The sequence below is a fragment of the Pelophylax lessonae genome (genome assembly GCF_965119305.1).
Source record: "Pelophylax lessonae genome assembly, chromosome: 11".
Lineage (NCBI taxonomy): Eukaryota > Metazoa > Chordata > Amphibia > Anura > Ranidae > Pelophylax > Pelophylax lessonae.
This window is the reverse complement of record NC_138778.1, coordinates 55,680,439-55,696,903: the sequence shown is the minus strand read 5'-3', so window position 1 is coordinate 55,696,903 and position 16,465 is coordinate 55,680,439. Positions and strand designations below refer to the sequence as shown.

The 16,465-nt window shown below is 43.7% G+C and overlaps 1 protein-coding gene across 2 annotated transcripts in view; it reads left to right on the top strand.

Annotated features, from left to right (window-relative positions):
* Positions 1 to 16,465, top strand: part of ELMO2 (engulfment and cell motility 2) — a 186,090-nt gene that overhangs the window by 156,590 nt on the left and 13,035 nt on the right. For both annotated transcript variants that reach the window (XM_082271363.1, XM_082271364.1), the window contains 3 exons: positions 9,166 to 9,270; positions 11,507 to 11,615; positions 11,807 to 11,943. In XM_082271363.1, the coding sequence (XP_082127489.1) occupies positions 9,166 to 9,270; positions 11,507 to 11,615; positions 11,807 to 11,943 (351 nt within the window). The remainder of the gene's footprint in view (positions 1 to 9,165; positions 9,271 to 11,506; positions 11,616 to 11,806; positions 11,944 to 16,465) is intronic.

Below are 16,465 nucleotides of genomic sequence, written 5' to 3'. Positions count from 1 at the left end.
GAACTGTCAGCAGTGTTGTGTTTATACACACTGCTGATACTGGGTGTTATATACTCCGCATCCGATCGGTTTTTGGACGCCTGCTGTTCGCTGCCGCTCTACCTGCTAACCTCTGGTTCTTGGTGAGTACTGGCCCCAATTTGGGAGCGCCCCCCCCCTCCTCTTTTGCTGGTTTTCTGACATTGCTGTCCGGCTCATTCTTGTAGGTCAGCATCAGAATGGAAGCTACATTGCCCTCCGGTGGTCAGCCCGCCCCTAACAGGTATTTGGGGCTTCCTGGTGGGGTTGTGGGTTATAGGGGGTGGGGGTAGGAACTCAAGTGTTCCTAGCTTCCTGTCTGTTTTTTCTCTTCTGTTTTTTTTTTTTTCTCTTCTCTTCTGTTTTTTCTGTTCAGAGACTAGGCACTCTTCTCAAAGAAGTGAAAGGCGCTCGAGCTCTCGCCACCGGCACTCTACAGGAAAGTCCCGTTCGGGCTCACATCATCGAAAATCGTCTACTTCAGCCAGCCACGCACGGAGACCTGACAAAGCAGGTTGCAGAGGCTGTGGCGCTAGTGTCCCGGAGAGGAAGCTTTTCTGTGACAGATGTTTCTCCCAGGCTGCGGGAGAGAGGGATACTTCCGATCAACGCATTGAGGCTTTGGTCAAGAGAGTGGTAAAGGACTCTTTGGCAGAGTTGGGTGTCAGTCGTTCTCAAGACACTGCAACGGCTTCCCCAAGCCCTTCCCCTGTAGCACTACAGGTACAGGAAGATTTCGAGTCGGCCCACACAAGCCATCAGTCGATGCTCTTGTCAGGTAGCGACTCTGAAGATGAAGATCCCTGCTTGGGTTTTGAATATACCTTGGTGCCTTCCCTGGTTAAAGCGGTCAGAGAGACCTTAAATTGGGAAGAGTCAGCTGTTCCCCCTCCCAAGCAGAAGAAGTACTTTAAACAGCTCAATAAGGAGCGTGTTAATTTTCCCTTCCTGGGAGAGTTGGGTGAAATCATCTTGGAGGAGTGGAGAAAGGTGGAACGAAAGAATTCCTTGGTATCCAAGATGGCTAAACTTTACCCCTTCAAAGAGGATGATGTGAAACATCTTGAGTCTCCTCCCCTAGTTGACGCAGCAGTCATGAGACTGGTCAAGCACGTGACCCTTCCCTTAGAGGATACGGTCTCATTTAAAGACCCGTTGGACCGAAGGATGGACTCTGATTTGAAAAGAATCTACCTTACAGCAGGTATGGCCTGTAAGCCAGTCCTGGCTTTAGCCGCTCTATCCAAAGCCGTGGAGTCTTGGGCTGATGTGGTAGACGAATCGGTCAGATCGGTTTCGGAGGAGGTGGCCAGAAGCGCTCCAATCCAGGAGCTTAGGCTGGGCGCGTCGTTCCTTGGGGAGGCTTCCATAGACCTGATCCGTCTACTGGCAAGAGTTATGCTGTCCTCGGTCACAGCTAAGAGAGCTCTTTGGCTCCGCCCTTGGGTTGCAGATCCGGCATCAAAGCAAGTTTGGTGCCGTATTCCCTTTGAGGGGTCCTCCCTTTTCGGGAATAAACTTGACGAGGCCATAACCCGGGCTACAGGCGGTAAGTCTGGGTTTCTTCCCCAGGATCGGCGCCAGTTCAACGTCAAGAAAGGACAGCCTACCAGAAAATTTGTGCCTGACCGGGCCAGGGAAGCTCGTTCTTATAGACCTGGTCGGGAGTTCAACCGGAACTGGAGATCCAGACAGTCTTCCAGGAAAACGACAAAGAATGTCTCCTCGGGGGACCGTGAGCCCACTAAGTCCTTTTGAAGGTGGGCCCGCTCAGACATGTCGGGTGGGTGCGCGTCTACGCTCCTTCCGACATGTCTGGGCGGCTTCGATTCAGGACCCCTGGGCCGTCAGGACGGTGTCCTCAGGCCACAAGTGGGTCTTCAAGGAGAGCCCAGGCTCAAGGTTTCTGCCTACTGCCATTCCATCCCTAGAAGAAAGGCGTCAGATTTTGTTTTCTTACGTCGAAGCTCTCATGGCTCAAGGGGCTGTCATCTCCGTTCCAGAGTCCGAGCGAGGCCAAGGAATATATTCTCCGCTCTTTCTGGTCCAAAAGAAGAACGGATCATGGAGACCAGTAATAGATTTGACCTTCTTGAACAAATTCATAAAAAAAGAAAGGTTCAAAATGGAGACCCTGTTGTCCATACAGCAGTCAGTCCAGCCGGCAGATTGGATGGTGTCCATCGACTTGAAAGACGCCTACTTTCATGTCCCTGTGGACGAAGATTTTCAAAGGTTTCTCCGGTTCGAAGTGGGAGGATTACATCTTCAGTTTATCTGTCTCCCATTCATGCTCTCAACATCTCCACGGACCTTTTCAAAAATCTTATTGGCCGTGGTAGCCCTACTGAGATTGAAAGGTATCCGTCTTCACCACTATTTGGACGATCTCCTCCTGTTGTCCCAAGACAGAGACCAACTATTAGTTCATCTGGAGCAGGTCGTGTCCACTCTCCAGAAGTTTGGTTGGTTACTCAACAAGGAGAAGAGTCACCTGACTCCAACTCAGTCCCTGATCTACTTGGGCGCTCTGTTCGACACAGAGAAGGCGACTATCTCTCTTCCAGAGGAAAAGATAGGGACACTTCGAGACAGGATTCGCTTTGCCCTCTCATCCTCTCATCTTCAGGCACGTCAATGCCTGAAGGTGATCGGGACTATGGTCGCAGTAGTCCCCATGGTGAAGTGGGCCCTGTGGAGGATGAGACCCTTTCAGAAGGGATTCCTTCAGCAATGGGATACGTGGCATCTGGATCAACGCATCTTCTTAACCCCTTCAATGAGAGCGAGTCTCCCCTGGTGGTTATGCAGAGACCACCTGCTGAACTGCCACTCTCTGAAGCCAGCTCCGTGGGTAGTGGTTACCTCGGACGCCAGCAACATAGGCTGGGGTGCCCACTGTCTGTCGGAGGTGGCACAGGGCAGGTGGGAGTTTTCCACTCGAGGATTAGTATCCAACATACTAGAACTCCGAGCAGCATTCCAAGCTCTTCTGGCATTTTCTCACCTGACAAAAGACCAACCTGTCATGCTGCGTCTGGACAACACCTCAGCAGTGGCATACATCAGGAAACAAGGGGGAACACGCAGCTGGTCCCTATTGAGGGAAGTGGAGCCGATTATGTCCTGGGCACAGAGAAATCTCTCGAATCTTTCAGCGGTTTATGTTCCAGGAGTCCAGAATGTCAAAGCAGACTTCTTGTCCAGAGTGGATCTGGACAACAACGAGTGGTCCCTTCACAAGGAAACGTTCGACTGGATCCTAACATTGGGGCTCTCTCCAGAGGTAGACCTCTTCGCCTCCCCCTGCAATCACAAACTGCCGAGGTACTATTCAAGATTCAGAGATCCACAAGCATCAGGGATAGATGCACTCTCGGATCAGTGGAGATTCCACAGGGCATACGCCTTCCCACCGATTCCGATTGTGTTACAGTTTCTTCGGAGACTCAGGTCGGAGCCAGTGGAGGTAGTGGCGGTGATTCCCTTCTGGCCGAACAGGCCATGGTTTCCCCTTCTGACGCTACTCAGTATCCGAGACCCAATCCCGCTACCCTTCAGACCGGATCTGTTGTCCCAGGGGTCTGTACTCCATCCGTGCCCAGACCGTCTACATCTCAGGGTCTGGTTGTTGAGAGGAGGAGGTTACAGGCTTTAGGCTGTCCAGAAACGGCAATCTCGACATTGCTTAGTGCTAGAAGAAGCTCAACGAACAGGGTTTATCAGAGAATCTGGGAAAAATTTTCTGCACAGCTGACTACAAGGCCTGATCCTCAATCTTCAATTAAGATCCAGGATGTATTGAGTTTTCTCCAATCAGGACTGGACTTGCCTCTATCAGTAAGTTCGCTCAGAGTCCAGGTCTCAGCTATTTCCGCTTTTACAGGGATCTCCTGGGCCACTCATGCCCTAATTCGTCAGTTCTTCCAAGGGGCAGTGAGAATCAGACCTCAGAGAAAACCCAGGTTTCCCAAGTGGGATCTGCCACTAGTTCTGGATTTCCTGGCGGGTCAGATTCAAGACATGTCTGATTCTTTGACCATAAGAGAGCTTACACTGATAACAGTGTTTCTGGTAGCTATAACCTCAGCAAAAAGAGTGTCGGATATTGGGTCCTTTGGGACACAAGAGCCTTTCTTAACTTTTTTTCCTGACAGAGTGGTGCTCATTCCCATGCTGGATGCGAGACCAAAAAGGACCTCTGTCTTCCATGAAAACATAGAAACAGTATTACCAACCTTTAGACAGGAAGAGGAAGAATCTTCGGTTCATCCGCTGGATGTTGGAGAGTGTATTAAGAGATATTTAGATGCCACTTCCTCTTTCAGAAAATCAGAACATCTTTTTGTTACCTTCTATGGAAAAAACAAAGGTTCAAGAGCCTCGACGAGATCCATTTCCTCTTGGATCATCCAGACCATCCAGTGGGCTTATAGGGCTAAGGGCTTGACCCCTCCAGCAGTAGTTACAGCTCATTCGACGCGGAGCATCTCTACCTCCTGGGCAGTATCCAGACATGTGGCTCCTGAAGTCATCTGCAGAGCAGCATCGTGGTCCTCTATTAACACTTTTTTATCCCATTACTGTGTTGAGCCAGCGGCTCTTTCTTCTGTGAATTTCGGTTTGCAAGTCCTGTCTGTTTGACAAAATGCATTAAACTTTTCTGTTCAGCACCTGCCCACCCTGTGTGTACGGCGAGTTATTTCCCGATACGTATGCTGCCATGGAGTCTGTCAGGAAAACGGAAAATTTATATCAAATACTTACCGTAATTTTCCTTTCCTGATGGACTCCATGGCAGCAGGAGTTCCCTCCCGGATTTCTGTGGAGGATAGTTACAGAACACGTGTGCTGAACAGGAGCAAAGATTTATGGGAGTGAGGTCCTATGGGTAGGTTTGGAGGCGGGGCCAAACCCGATACGTATGCTGCCATGGAGTCCATCAGGAAAGGAAAATTACGGTAAGTATTTGATATAAATTTTCCGTTTTTTTTTCCCCCGTGATGCCGCATATTTGCGTATCTCCCTGTGGAGCACACTCCCAGCACAAAGACCAGGGTCTTACCAAGACACCTGGGCCCCGTACTAACGATCGTGACTCCGAACTTCCAATTCCGGGGTCACCTGATCGCTGTGATAGCCTCTGATTGGCTATCACAGCCTCTGATAGGCTATCACAGCCTCTGCTAGCCTCTGATTGGCTATCACAGTGATCAGTCACTGTGAAGCCCGCCCCCTTTTTTTCTTTTTCTGTGAATGAAGGAGAGAGATTCATTGTATCTCTTTGTCCTTGCAGAGAGAAAAAAGTGTGTATAAGAAAAAAAAAAAAAAAAAATTAAATACCTAGATCAAGGTTTGATCTAGGTCAGTGCCAGGGTTAGTGTTTGGGTCAAGGTCAGAGTCGGTATTTTTTTGGACAGGATTTTTTTTTTTTTTTATTATTATCAGTGTCAGTGTGTTTTAGGTACGATTAAAAAAAAAAGTAAAATGCGCACTATTGTTTATGGGCTGTACTACGGGTACAAACCTATATTGTGCATGGAATGTGTATACTTTTCAGTAAGCCAACATTTCTGTATTAAAAATCCTTTTTTTTTTTTTTTTTTTTTTTCATTGGTCTTCTGTAATATTCACGTTTTCTTAGATACTTAATTTTGGGTTTTCACTAGCTGTAAGCCATAATCCTTAAAATCAAAAGATAAAAGATATCGCTTTGTGTGTAACGCAACTTTATAAAATAGGAGTTTCACTTTTTGAATTGAATAACTGAAATAAATTTTACTTTTTGATGGTATTCTAATTTTATGAGATGCATCAATACTTTGCAATATGGTCAACCCCAATTCCAAAAAAAGTTGGAATGCTGTGTAAAATTTACATACAAACAGAATGCAATGCTCTGCAAGTCTCATAAACCCATATTTTATTCACAGTATAAAATAGAGAACAAAAATAACCCCTGAGGATTGGGACTTTCAACGGCAAGAACCAGGACTTGAGTATGTAAATATATAAATTTTATTACACGTATTACAAAGATGAAACATACATAATCACACATGAAATATATGATAAAAACAAGGTCATAGATACGTCTTGGAACCAAGAGGGTCTGAGGTGTCTGGATCGGACTAGACGCGTTTCGGTCCAATTGCCTTTCTCGATAGTCCAGAAAACACCAGAGCTCAGACTAGGAGCATAAAAGGTAACAATAAGTATGATACAAATGGTAAGTATAGAATTAGATTTCACATGTATTAAACAATGTTAAAAACAATATATCACATAGTTCATTATACACAGTGTTTGTCGTATTTAGATGTGAAAAGAGGGGGCAAAAATGCCTCTATGATTACATACCAGATATGTAAGACCTATATGTAAGAGGTCTTGCATATCTGGTATGTAATCATAGAGGCATTTTTGCCCCCTCTTTTCACATCTAAATACGACAAACACTGTGTATAATGAACTATGTGATATATTGTTTTTAACATTGTTTAATACATGTGAAATCTAATTCTATACTTACCATTTGTATCATACTTATTGTTACCTTTTATGCTCCTAGTCTGAGCTCTGGTGTTTTCTGGACTATCGAGAAAGGCAATTGGACCGAAACGCGTCTAGTCCGATCCAGACACCTCAGACCCTCTTGGTTCCAAGACGTATCTATGACCTTGTTTTTATCATATATTTCATGTGTGATTATGTATGTTTCATCTTTGTAATACGTGTAATAAAATTTATATATTTACATACTCAAGTCCTGGTTCTTGCCGTTGAAAGTCCCAATCCTCAGGGGTTATTTTTGTTCCATATTCATTAGGGATGCTGGCAAGACTCCAGGTTTAAAACACAGAATCCGAATTTATCTTTTCAGTATAAAATAGAAAGCACATCGAATGTTTGACGTATTGTTTTTTAAGAAAAAAAAAAAAAAAGGAAATTTATAAATTAATAAAGTTGGTACAGGACCGTGTTTACTACAGTGTAGCTGTCCAAACTTATGAGATGTGCTGCTGTCATCAATTTTAAAATTACGTTATTTTCTTTCTTAAAATGGTACATTAAGCATTATGTTTTCTTTTTTCTATTGTGAATAACATGAGTTTATGAGATTTGCAAATCATTACATTCTGTTTTTATGTAGATTTTACACAGCATTGCCCAACGTTTTTGGAATTAAGGTTGTATTACATTTGTAGATATTCATCCAATTTGTAGATATTCATCCAAGACATTGTCGTATATGTGCTGCAGTGATTTAAATCTGCTTCTTGAGCAGGTAGGTACGTGATACAGTAAACAGATTAATGAAACTAACTTACAAATTTGCATAAATATATACATACATTCTGAAAACCTATAAACCCAATACAAAATAGGCTAGAAGTTATTTTTTGACCTAATTTTACTTGGAACAAGAGTACCAATCTACAGGCATACAGCTATACATTTTAAGAACCTGCAAGTTCAATTTTCTGGAGCTTAAAATGTTGATTAACTCACTAAGGGCCCTTTTACAAGGGCATTCCGCATGTCCGTCTATCATCCTATTTTTTTGCGGATGATATACGGACATAATGTATGTCAATGGCATTGCGGATGCTAACGTCTCCACCTCTGTCTTAGACTTCGCTTCTCAAGGGCTCCGCCACACCGCCGGAGAACCCAGTGGTTAGAACCTGTACTTTGTTTCATGTGCTGGCACATGCTCAACAATAATGTAGCGCAAGTATGAGCGGTTCAAGGTGACGATGGGAACATTTGCGATTCGCTGAGGCCTCTGCTCCTGGGTCCTATTGCCATACAGCTGGATTGTCTATCCCAGCATTGGTAGGACATGTACATTTTTATGTTGGCTCCAGACCAGGGGTGTCAAACTCAATTTCTTTGCGGGCTGCATCAGCAGTATGGTTGCCCTCAAAGGGCCGGTTGTATCTGGGGTGCGCTACGTACAGAGTGCAGGGTTCAGGATTATGCTACATACAGAGCGCAGAAGTACGCTACGAACAGAGTGCAGAGTTCAGGGGTGCGTTATGTACAGGGTGCATGGGTTCAGAATTTCCCTACGTATAGAGTGCAGAGTAGGGGATTTCCCTACGTATAGAGTGCAGAGTAGGGGATTTCCCTACGTATAGAGTGCAGAGTAGGGGATTTCCCTACGTATAGAGTGCAGAGTAGGGGATTTCCCTACGTATAGAGTGCAGAGTAGGGGATTTCCCTACGTATAGAGTGCAGAGTAGGGGATTTCCCTACGTATAGAGTGCAGAGTTCAGGAGTGCTGTATGTAGAGAATGCAGTTCTAGGGGTGCTCTATGTATGGAATTTAGAGGTGAGCTATGTATGGAGTGCAGGTTTTAGGAGTGCATTATGTACAGCGTGCGGGGTTTAGGGGTGCGCTGTACAGAGTATGCAACCCGGAGGTTGCAAATCTGGTTGTGAGGGCCACATAAAGGGCCCAGTGGGCCGGATTTGGCCAGCGGGCCTTATATTTGACACATGTGGACTAGACCTTAGAATTAATCTGTCTTCTGTACTGCGTACCTACCCTGTCCTGAAGAAGTAGATCCAGCCATACATTCACAAGCGTTTTAAATCCTTGGTTACATGCACCACATTAATATGGTCTAATATCTACAAGTGTTTTACATATTGCAATGTATAACCAAATATATTGATTATGTTCTTTTTATAAATATTGTCAATTTGATGAGCCCTCAGTGCTGCATGCAAAACTAGTTTTTCTGAAAGGGTTTAGCATTCATTTTGCAAGTATAGCCTGTCCCCTGGACGTGTATGTATCAGTACCCATGTATTCTAGATACAATGTCCCCACAAGGCATCTTTATGTGAGCACTTTTACTTGGGCGTTACTCATGCCAGTCATTGAGGATAAACTCCAGAAGTAACTCATCATGTGCTGTGCAAGCAACTGGTAAGGGGTTAAGTTAACCCCTTTTTTATCTGCTTGGTAAGTGAATTGGTTCATCCTGCAAAGTGAATCAATGGTAAACACCTGATAACCACAGGTCATCCCTGATTTGGTTCAACTCCAGTTTCAAAGGAATTGATTTGGTCACTTATCTGTAGTGTTGATGGAACTAGACCGCTGAGCTATAACATAAAACGTTACTCTTTCAGAATCATGTGAACCCAGCCCTGGATTTCATTCAGACACCCCCGGGTATGCTGGCTCTTGACAACATGCTGTATTTGGCAAAATTCCACCAGGACACCTACGTACGGGTGAGTCTCTTTACAGTAAAAGGACGTTTCTGGGGAGGTTGTTTCAAAATGAACATGAAGATCCTAAATGTCTCCGTAAACTTTTACTTTATTTATCACTTGCAGCCAGGAGGTGGTGCACTCAGTCTGCCTTTCCATTCTGTTTATTACCATTATGCTGACAACAACCCAAATAGCCTGGCCATTTCATTTTCAACTATTCATGTCATTCACAATCAATGCATTTCTCTGATGTGATTTGGGATCTTTACTCCAAGACCTATAGCCTGCTGCTGCTACCCACCTTAATATGCTTGTATGCGGGACAGAACATACATTTCTCCTTCACTCCACATAAAAATAGGATCTGCATGTGAAATCTTTACAGATACGGGGCCAGAATCTTTCTTCCTGTCCCCCATGAACATTCTTCTAGTGTGTGCACCATACAAATATGAGAACAGCCTCTTCACTGCATTGCGCATGCTGTAACCAATAAGAGGGATCCCATTCCTGCCAACGCTGAGATTGAGGAGTGAGCATCTCCTCTTTAGCTTCTCTGTCTGCTTTCTCTGTACTACAGGTCTGGTGCAGTGCAAAGCTCTTTTTTTTTTTTTCTCAAGAATGCAATGGTCTACGTCCCCCAGCACCATTCAGGTGTGGTAGCTTTTGCTTCCTCAAATACCAACACAATGCAATTAGGTATACCTAAATCCAAGAACAAAAAAGTAATATATTGCAGTTTACCAACCCCTAGATGTGGTGGTTGCATTCGTTTTCTTTTTCAGACTAAGGCCGGGTTTACACATGTGCAGTCATTTCTGCTCCATTTTCACTGCGAATTTCCAAAGTAGCTGTTCGGTAGTTCAGCTGCGCATTCAGACATGGGTCAGATGCTAATTTTCGGAGCTCCCGAACAACTGATGACTCATCAGCTGACAGCTGAATGTAAATCAAAGAACTGCTGGCAAAAAAATTATAGAAAAAAACAGCACGGGGGTCCTTTTTAATAAAGGAATTCTCAAATTGTCTGTGCTTTTATTTAATTTTGACACTTTTTTTGGTGAATGACTAGGGGTACAATGTACCCCATACTTATTCACATGGGGGGGGGCGGGATCTTGGGGCTCGCTTCAGATAAGCCCCCTGCCTGCAGACCCCCACAACCACTGTCCAGGGTTGTGCAGAAGAGGCCTTTGTCCCCATCAACATGGATTGGGGGGGGGGGGTCACACTTTTTTTAAATTTTTTTTTTTTTTCTTAATTCGTGTGCAAAACGATTGACGTGCAAATCAGATGTTCCCATATAAAGACAATGAGCCTGGAATTCGCATCTGCGCCACATTGCAGTGCTTAGAAAACGCACAGGACTTTTTTTTTTAATTTTGCGGCTGAATTTGCACTGCTGCTGCACCACAGATCTGTGAACTGGTTCCAAAGAGAGATGATTTGGTTCACATGTCATGTTCAAAATGCATCCAGTTCGCATATATGTGAATGGAGCCTTAGAAAATTTTCTGCAAGTACAGAAATAGCTGTTGATTCTAATACAAATGCATCTTTTGTACACTACAAATTCACTTCCCTCATGTAATGGAGATAGAGAGGAGGTGATGTTTGTAGTCTAAATAAAGAGGGCAGACTGTCAGGGTGTGACAATGCTGTTCTTCCATAGACACATTATGATGGGTGAGTGTTGTTACTCTAGGACAAGACATGTGTCATTGCCAGGTGAAAATAAAGGAAAAAAGACTGCAAAAGGAAATGTATTGCCGCCATCACATCCAAGGATAGTAAGCTGCAGTATATTCATTTTTTTGGTTATGGGTTTAGCTATGCTGTAAACCCTTATCTCTATCTCTCATGAGATACCACACACCCCACCATTGTGATGAACTCTGCAAATTCCCATGTCGTATAATATTCCTATGCCATCTGTCTTACCTACAATGTACAATATTATCTTTGGCCACATTCCCCAAAGTCTGCTGCATTTTTCACAACCAGAAAGTCTAATATACCTCTCCCCTTGCCCTTATTTATCCATACATCTGTCACAAAACATCTTCATTGTAGACCTCCTTATCACCACCCCAGTCAATGCACCATCTCCTATGGGTCCCACACTGCCCGAATGTTTTTTTTTTGCTGTCACTTGTACGCTACATTTAAATTTGAGTGCATTTCTCTTTTATCTCTCTCTGTTCCCTGTGTGAGCCATAAAACGTTCTTTTTGTCACACTTTGGTGTTCTGCAGATTGTGTTGGAGAATAGCAGTAGGGAAGATAAGCATGAATGTCCATTTGGACGCAGCGCCATTGAACTGACTAAGATGTTATGTGAGATACTTCAGGTTGGAGAATTGCGTAAGTATAATGACATTCACTAGTAACACTTCTCGTTTATTACCATGCCAAGTATGACATGCGCTAGGAACATATCTCATTTTTTATCATGCGAAGTATAATGACATTCGCTAGTAACATTTCTTGTTTATTACCATGCTGGATGCTTAGTTCTCTGTTGGTGTATTGAGAAACCTTTTTCTGTTGTGCAGCTAATGAAGGCCGTAATGATTACCACCCCATGTTCTTTACTCATGAGAGGGCATTTGAAGAATTCTTTTGTATCTGTATCCAGTTGGTTAACAAAACCTGGAAGGAGATGAGAGCTACTGCTGAAGACTTTAACAAGGTACTGGCCTGCGTGAAGGGAAAGATCATTTTTATTTAAAAGAGAAGTATGGAATGTTGTTGTTTTTTTTTTTTTTTTAGAATCCTTTTTAGGTGGATGCTGCGTAGGTCCCCCCGGCCGGACCTAAGGCTGAGAACCAAGCGATCAAACACTGCAGATCGATCAGTTCGCAGAGCTCCCTGAGCAGAGAGCTGGTGACTGTCAGTCACCGCTCTCTGCTCTGCCATAACACCCTCCCCCCACTCTTACTGGAACCTTGGTTTGAGCCGGGTGTCGGTCCAGGCATATGGTCACGATCTTTCCCGTGTCTGGACCGGCTCTGTGATGTCAGCTGACAGCTGGCTTCAGCCCGCTTCAATACTTTAGAAAGCGAGTGTAAGAACCAGTCCAACAAAAATGTATGTTTTATCCACAAGAGGAATAGTCGGCATCCTGAGATAAATTCAAAAGTGGTCTTCTTTTTGATAAATTACAGCCGTAAAAACCGCCAAGGCATTTTGGCCATCAGGCCTTAGTCATGGCTCACAAGAGGAATAGTCTGCACCCGGAATACATTCAAAAAGCAGTCTTTTTTTTTTTCTGAAATGCATGAATTGCAGCCGTAAAAACAGCCAGCCCGTTTCATTTGTTAGTCCTTACTCATGGATGGTGGTAGTGTTGTTACACTGGTTTTAAAAATTGTTGCTTTCGGTGAGTCCGCTGACTATTTGTTTCTGGGCACTCTTTTGGTGAGATCTCTGCTCTTTCTGTGCCCATTGATAGAGATTCATACTCTCCCTGTTCATTTTTATTTTTAATAACTTTAAGCAAAAATGCAGTTGACATTAAAGGTGACTGTAACATTTGGCAAACAAGATTGTACAGATTATACTTCCGGGGACAACCCCGATTAGTATATGTAAGTCTATACATAGGTAAGGCAGCATCTACCATTGCTTCCCAGGAGGCCATGGCTGGGTGGGTGGAGGAGGTCCACTTAAGGAGGATTTCTTTTTTGCCTTTTAACACTTTAATTCTGTCGATTTTATGTAGGCATGGACTGAATGGTCTAGCCCCGAAAAGCCCAATAAACTATACTTCTTTAATGTTATCTTTTTTATCAGTCGCATTATGCTCTTGCGAGTTATACATGTTATATTTGATGAAATGAAAACTGGTGCTCTATCTGTAAAGAAAATGATGAGATTTTCGAAAAAAAAAAACACAAGTGATAATACTTAAAAAGTATTTGAAGATTAAAAAGAATCGCAACTGGGATTGGGGTACGGTACTCCAGTAAGGTACTCCAATCCAAGTTGACGCTTTCTGATAAGAAACGCGTCGGGCGGCCGTGCCATCACAAGATTTCGGGCTGTATTCAAGCATGTTTCTGTAGATGCGATTCTTTTTAATAAAATAATTTTTAAGGGTAATGCACTATTAGTCCTCCTTTTATCTCCATCTACATTTATGAGCTGCGAGCCTTTGACCACCCAAGGTCCATAGAGAAGGTGATACAGACCGAAGTCGTTCTGATGAGCACTTCTTGCATGCCTTTTGACCACTGAGGTCTGGTAAGAGGATATTTATATATATATTTGAGCACGAAGGTGATGCATGTAGCACTTTGAAGATTTCCGAACAGCACCTTTTCAGCTCTTCACAATATTTGGGACTGATTTAGAAGAACCCACAACAGAGTTTTTTTATGGGACTTTGTTATGGAATTTTGACTTTTTCATCATATTTATATTGTTTTCACTGCATTGTCTTTGCATGTTCACTTATCATATCCCATATGTCACATTTGGAACAGTTGATGTTTATTACATCTGCCAGTTTTCATATGGAAAAAGCCTAAGCGATCAGCTATGCACATTTGTACTTAATCACAAAAAAACGTAAGTGATAATACTATCGCAAATTTCATCATTTTCTTTAGAGATAGCGCACCAGTATTCATTTCACTTCATCTCGCTGTATTCAGGGTGTCCCAGGTGCAGCAATCTCCAAGATTGGCTAGCGCATCCTCAACCCCTTTTTTCCATGTTAAATTGAATATCTTCCTTTTGTAATCTTTATTGGTGCTTTGTATACGCTTACTTTCCATAAATAAAACCAGATTTAACTAAGCAAGGAGATAGGGGGAGTCTGGATAAATCCATTTCTCTGACACGAGAGATATAATGAAGAGCAACTGTTTGCAACCTTTGGAGATCTTGACGCTTGGAATATTTACGTATTATCCTGAAAAGTGCAAAGTATGGGGTTAAGAGCCCATTCAGACTAGCGCGACACGACTTTGGGGGGCGACCTGTGAAGTCGCGTGCACCGCGACTTTGGCGCGACTTGCAGAGACTTCACATAATGGAAGTCTATGCAAGTCGCCTCCAGGTCAACCCAAAGTAGTACAGGACCCTTTTTCTAAGTCGCTCCTATTAGAACGGGTCCTGTGCTAATCAATGGACCGCGACCGAGCGCGACTTGTCAGGCTGACAAGTCGCCTGACAAGTCGCACTAATGTGAAAGGGCTCTAAAGGTAGATCATTTGCAAGGTGTAAGTTGGCGTAGTGTACTACAGTGATTCAGAATTGTTTGATCTTGGGACATAGCCAGAAGGCCTCAAACAGATCTGCGTCTGAGTGTCCACAGTTAACTCAACAGGAGTAGGAGCTTAGGCCTATGAGGTATGATCTGTGTAAGAGTGGTGGAAACATCAGAGCATCTTTGTGGTTTTTGATTATTTCCCAGGACAGAAGTAAGGATTTTAAAAGTGTATCCACCTGTAGTTGAGGAAATGTTTGGGTCCATTTGTTAAGCCCAGTTGTTGTAGCAGTCAGGGCGTCAGGGCCGCTGATGGGGGGGGGTGTAACCGCCAGCCCTCCTGTGGGGGCCTGGGCACACAGGGGGGCCTCAACAGCATGGGAAATTGGTGCGGTCAGGCAGAAGTGCAATTACAGAAGGAAGCCCTGGGCTTCTCTCCGCAGCAGCTAAAAGCCAGTTCCCCCCCCCCTCCTCACAGCTTTCAACTGCTGCGGGGAGAGAGACATAGACACAGGGCATCTTTACTGTAATTTCTTCCCCCGACACTGATTAACCCCCCCCCTCCCCTGTTCTGCCTGCTTCTGGATCCCCCCTCCCCGTGTGCTCCCCTTTCACTATGACGCCCCTCCCAGAGCGCTGCACTCTTCCCTGTCCTGTAAAAAAAAAAAAACATTCTAAAAAAAAGAATAATAGTTAAACATTGTAATAAATCCATTTTAAAATAAAATATTTGTAAACATTTTTAACATTTTAAAAAAAATGTAATTTTTTTTTTCAAATGTAAAAAACAATTAAAAAGGGCTAATTCACACAGGTTCTCTGCTATGTTTGTGTCCACCAATAATGATATTAATGTATTTTTTGGTGAAAATATTGTCTTGATATATTTGGGGGGGGGGCTGTAGGTAGGTTGTACCAGGCCCCGTGATTTCTAACAGCAGCCCTAGTAGCAGTGTAATCCAGAAGTTGATGATAGAAGTTGTATAGACTTGAAACTGCTTTTTCGTCTTGGTTAGGTTAGCTGAGGAGTATGTCCACATCATTTTTCAAGTACATAGTTACATAGTTAGTGAGGTTGAAAAAAGACATCAGTCCATCCAGTTCAACCTATGATGCGTGTGTGTGTTTGCTGTTAACCGTACATTGTATACCCCTGTATGTTGTCTTTAAGGTGCCCATCTAATAGTTTTTTGAAACTATCGATGCTCCCTGCTGATACCACTGCTTGTGGAAGAGAATTCCACATCCTTACCACTCTTACAGTGACGAACCCCTTACGTACTTTAAGGTTAAACCGCCTTTCCTCTAGTTTTAGTGAGTGGCCACGTGTCTTATTGGATTTCCTTTCTCTGAATAGTTTGTTCCTTATGCTCGGGTCGCCAGTACAGTATTTGTACATTGATATCATATCCCCCCTCAATCGTCTCTTCTCCAGAGAGAATAGGTTCAGTGCTTGTAGTCTTTCCTCATAGCTGATTTCCTCCATTCCCCTAATTATTTTTGTTGCCCTTCTCTGGGCTCTTTCCAGTTCCAGCACATCCTTCCTGAGGACCGGTGCCCAGAACTGGACAGCATACTCCAGATGTGGCCGGACCAGAGTCTTGTAGAGAGGGAGAATAATCTCTTTATTTCTGGAGTGAATCCCCTTTTTTATACATGCCAGTATTCTGTTGGCTTTGCTTGCAGCGGCTTGGCATTGCATGCCACTGCCAAGCCTGTTGTCTACCAGTACCCCCAAGTCCTTTTCCATCCTAGAAAAGGATAGGTTTTAGGTAGTGGAGGCAATCTAAGATATGACTTTTAAAAAGAGTGGTTGGATAAATATGGGAATTTCTCCATGGCCATATTTGAAGATGGTGGATGTTCGCTGTTGACAGCAATATATAGCAAAGACCCTCGTGATGCCAGGTTTGACAGTGGGAATTCCTGTGGAATCTGAAGTGGTCTGGGTTGTTTCATGGGGGAGAAAAAGGGATGTATGGTTATTCAGCATGCAGTT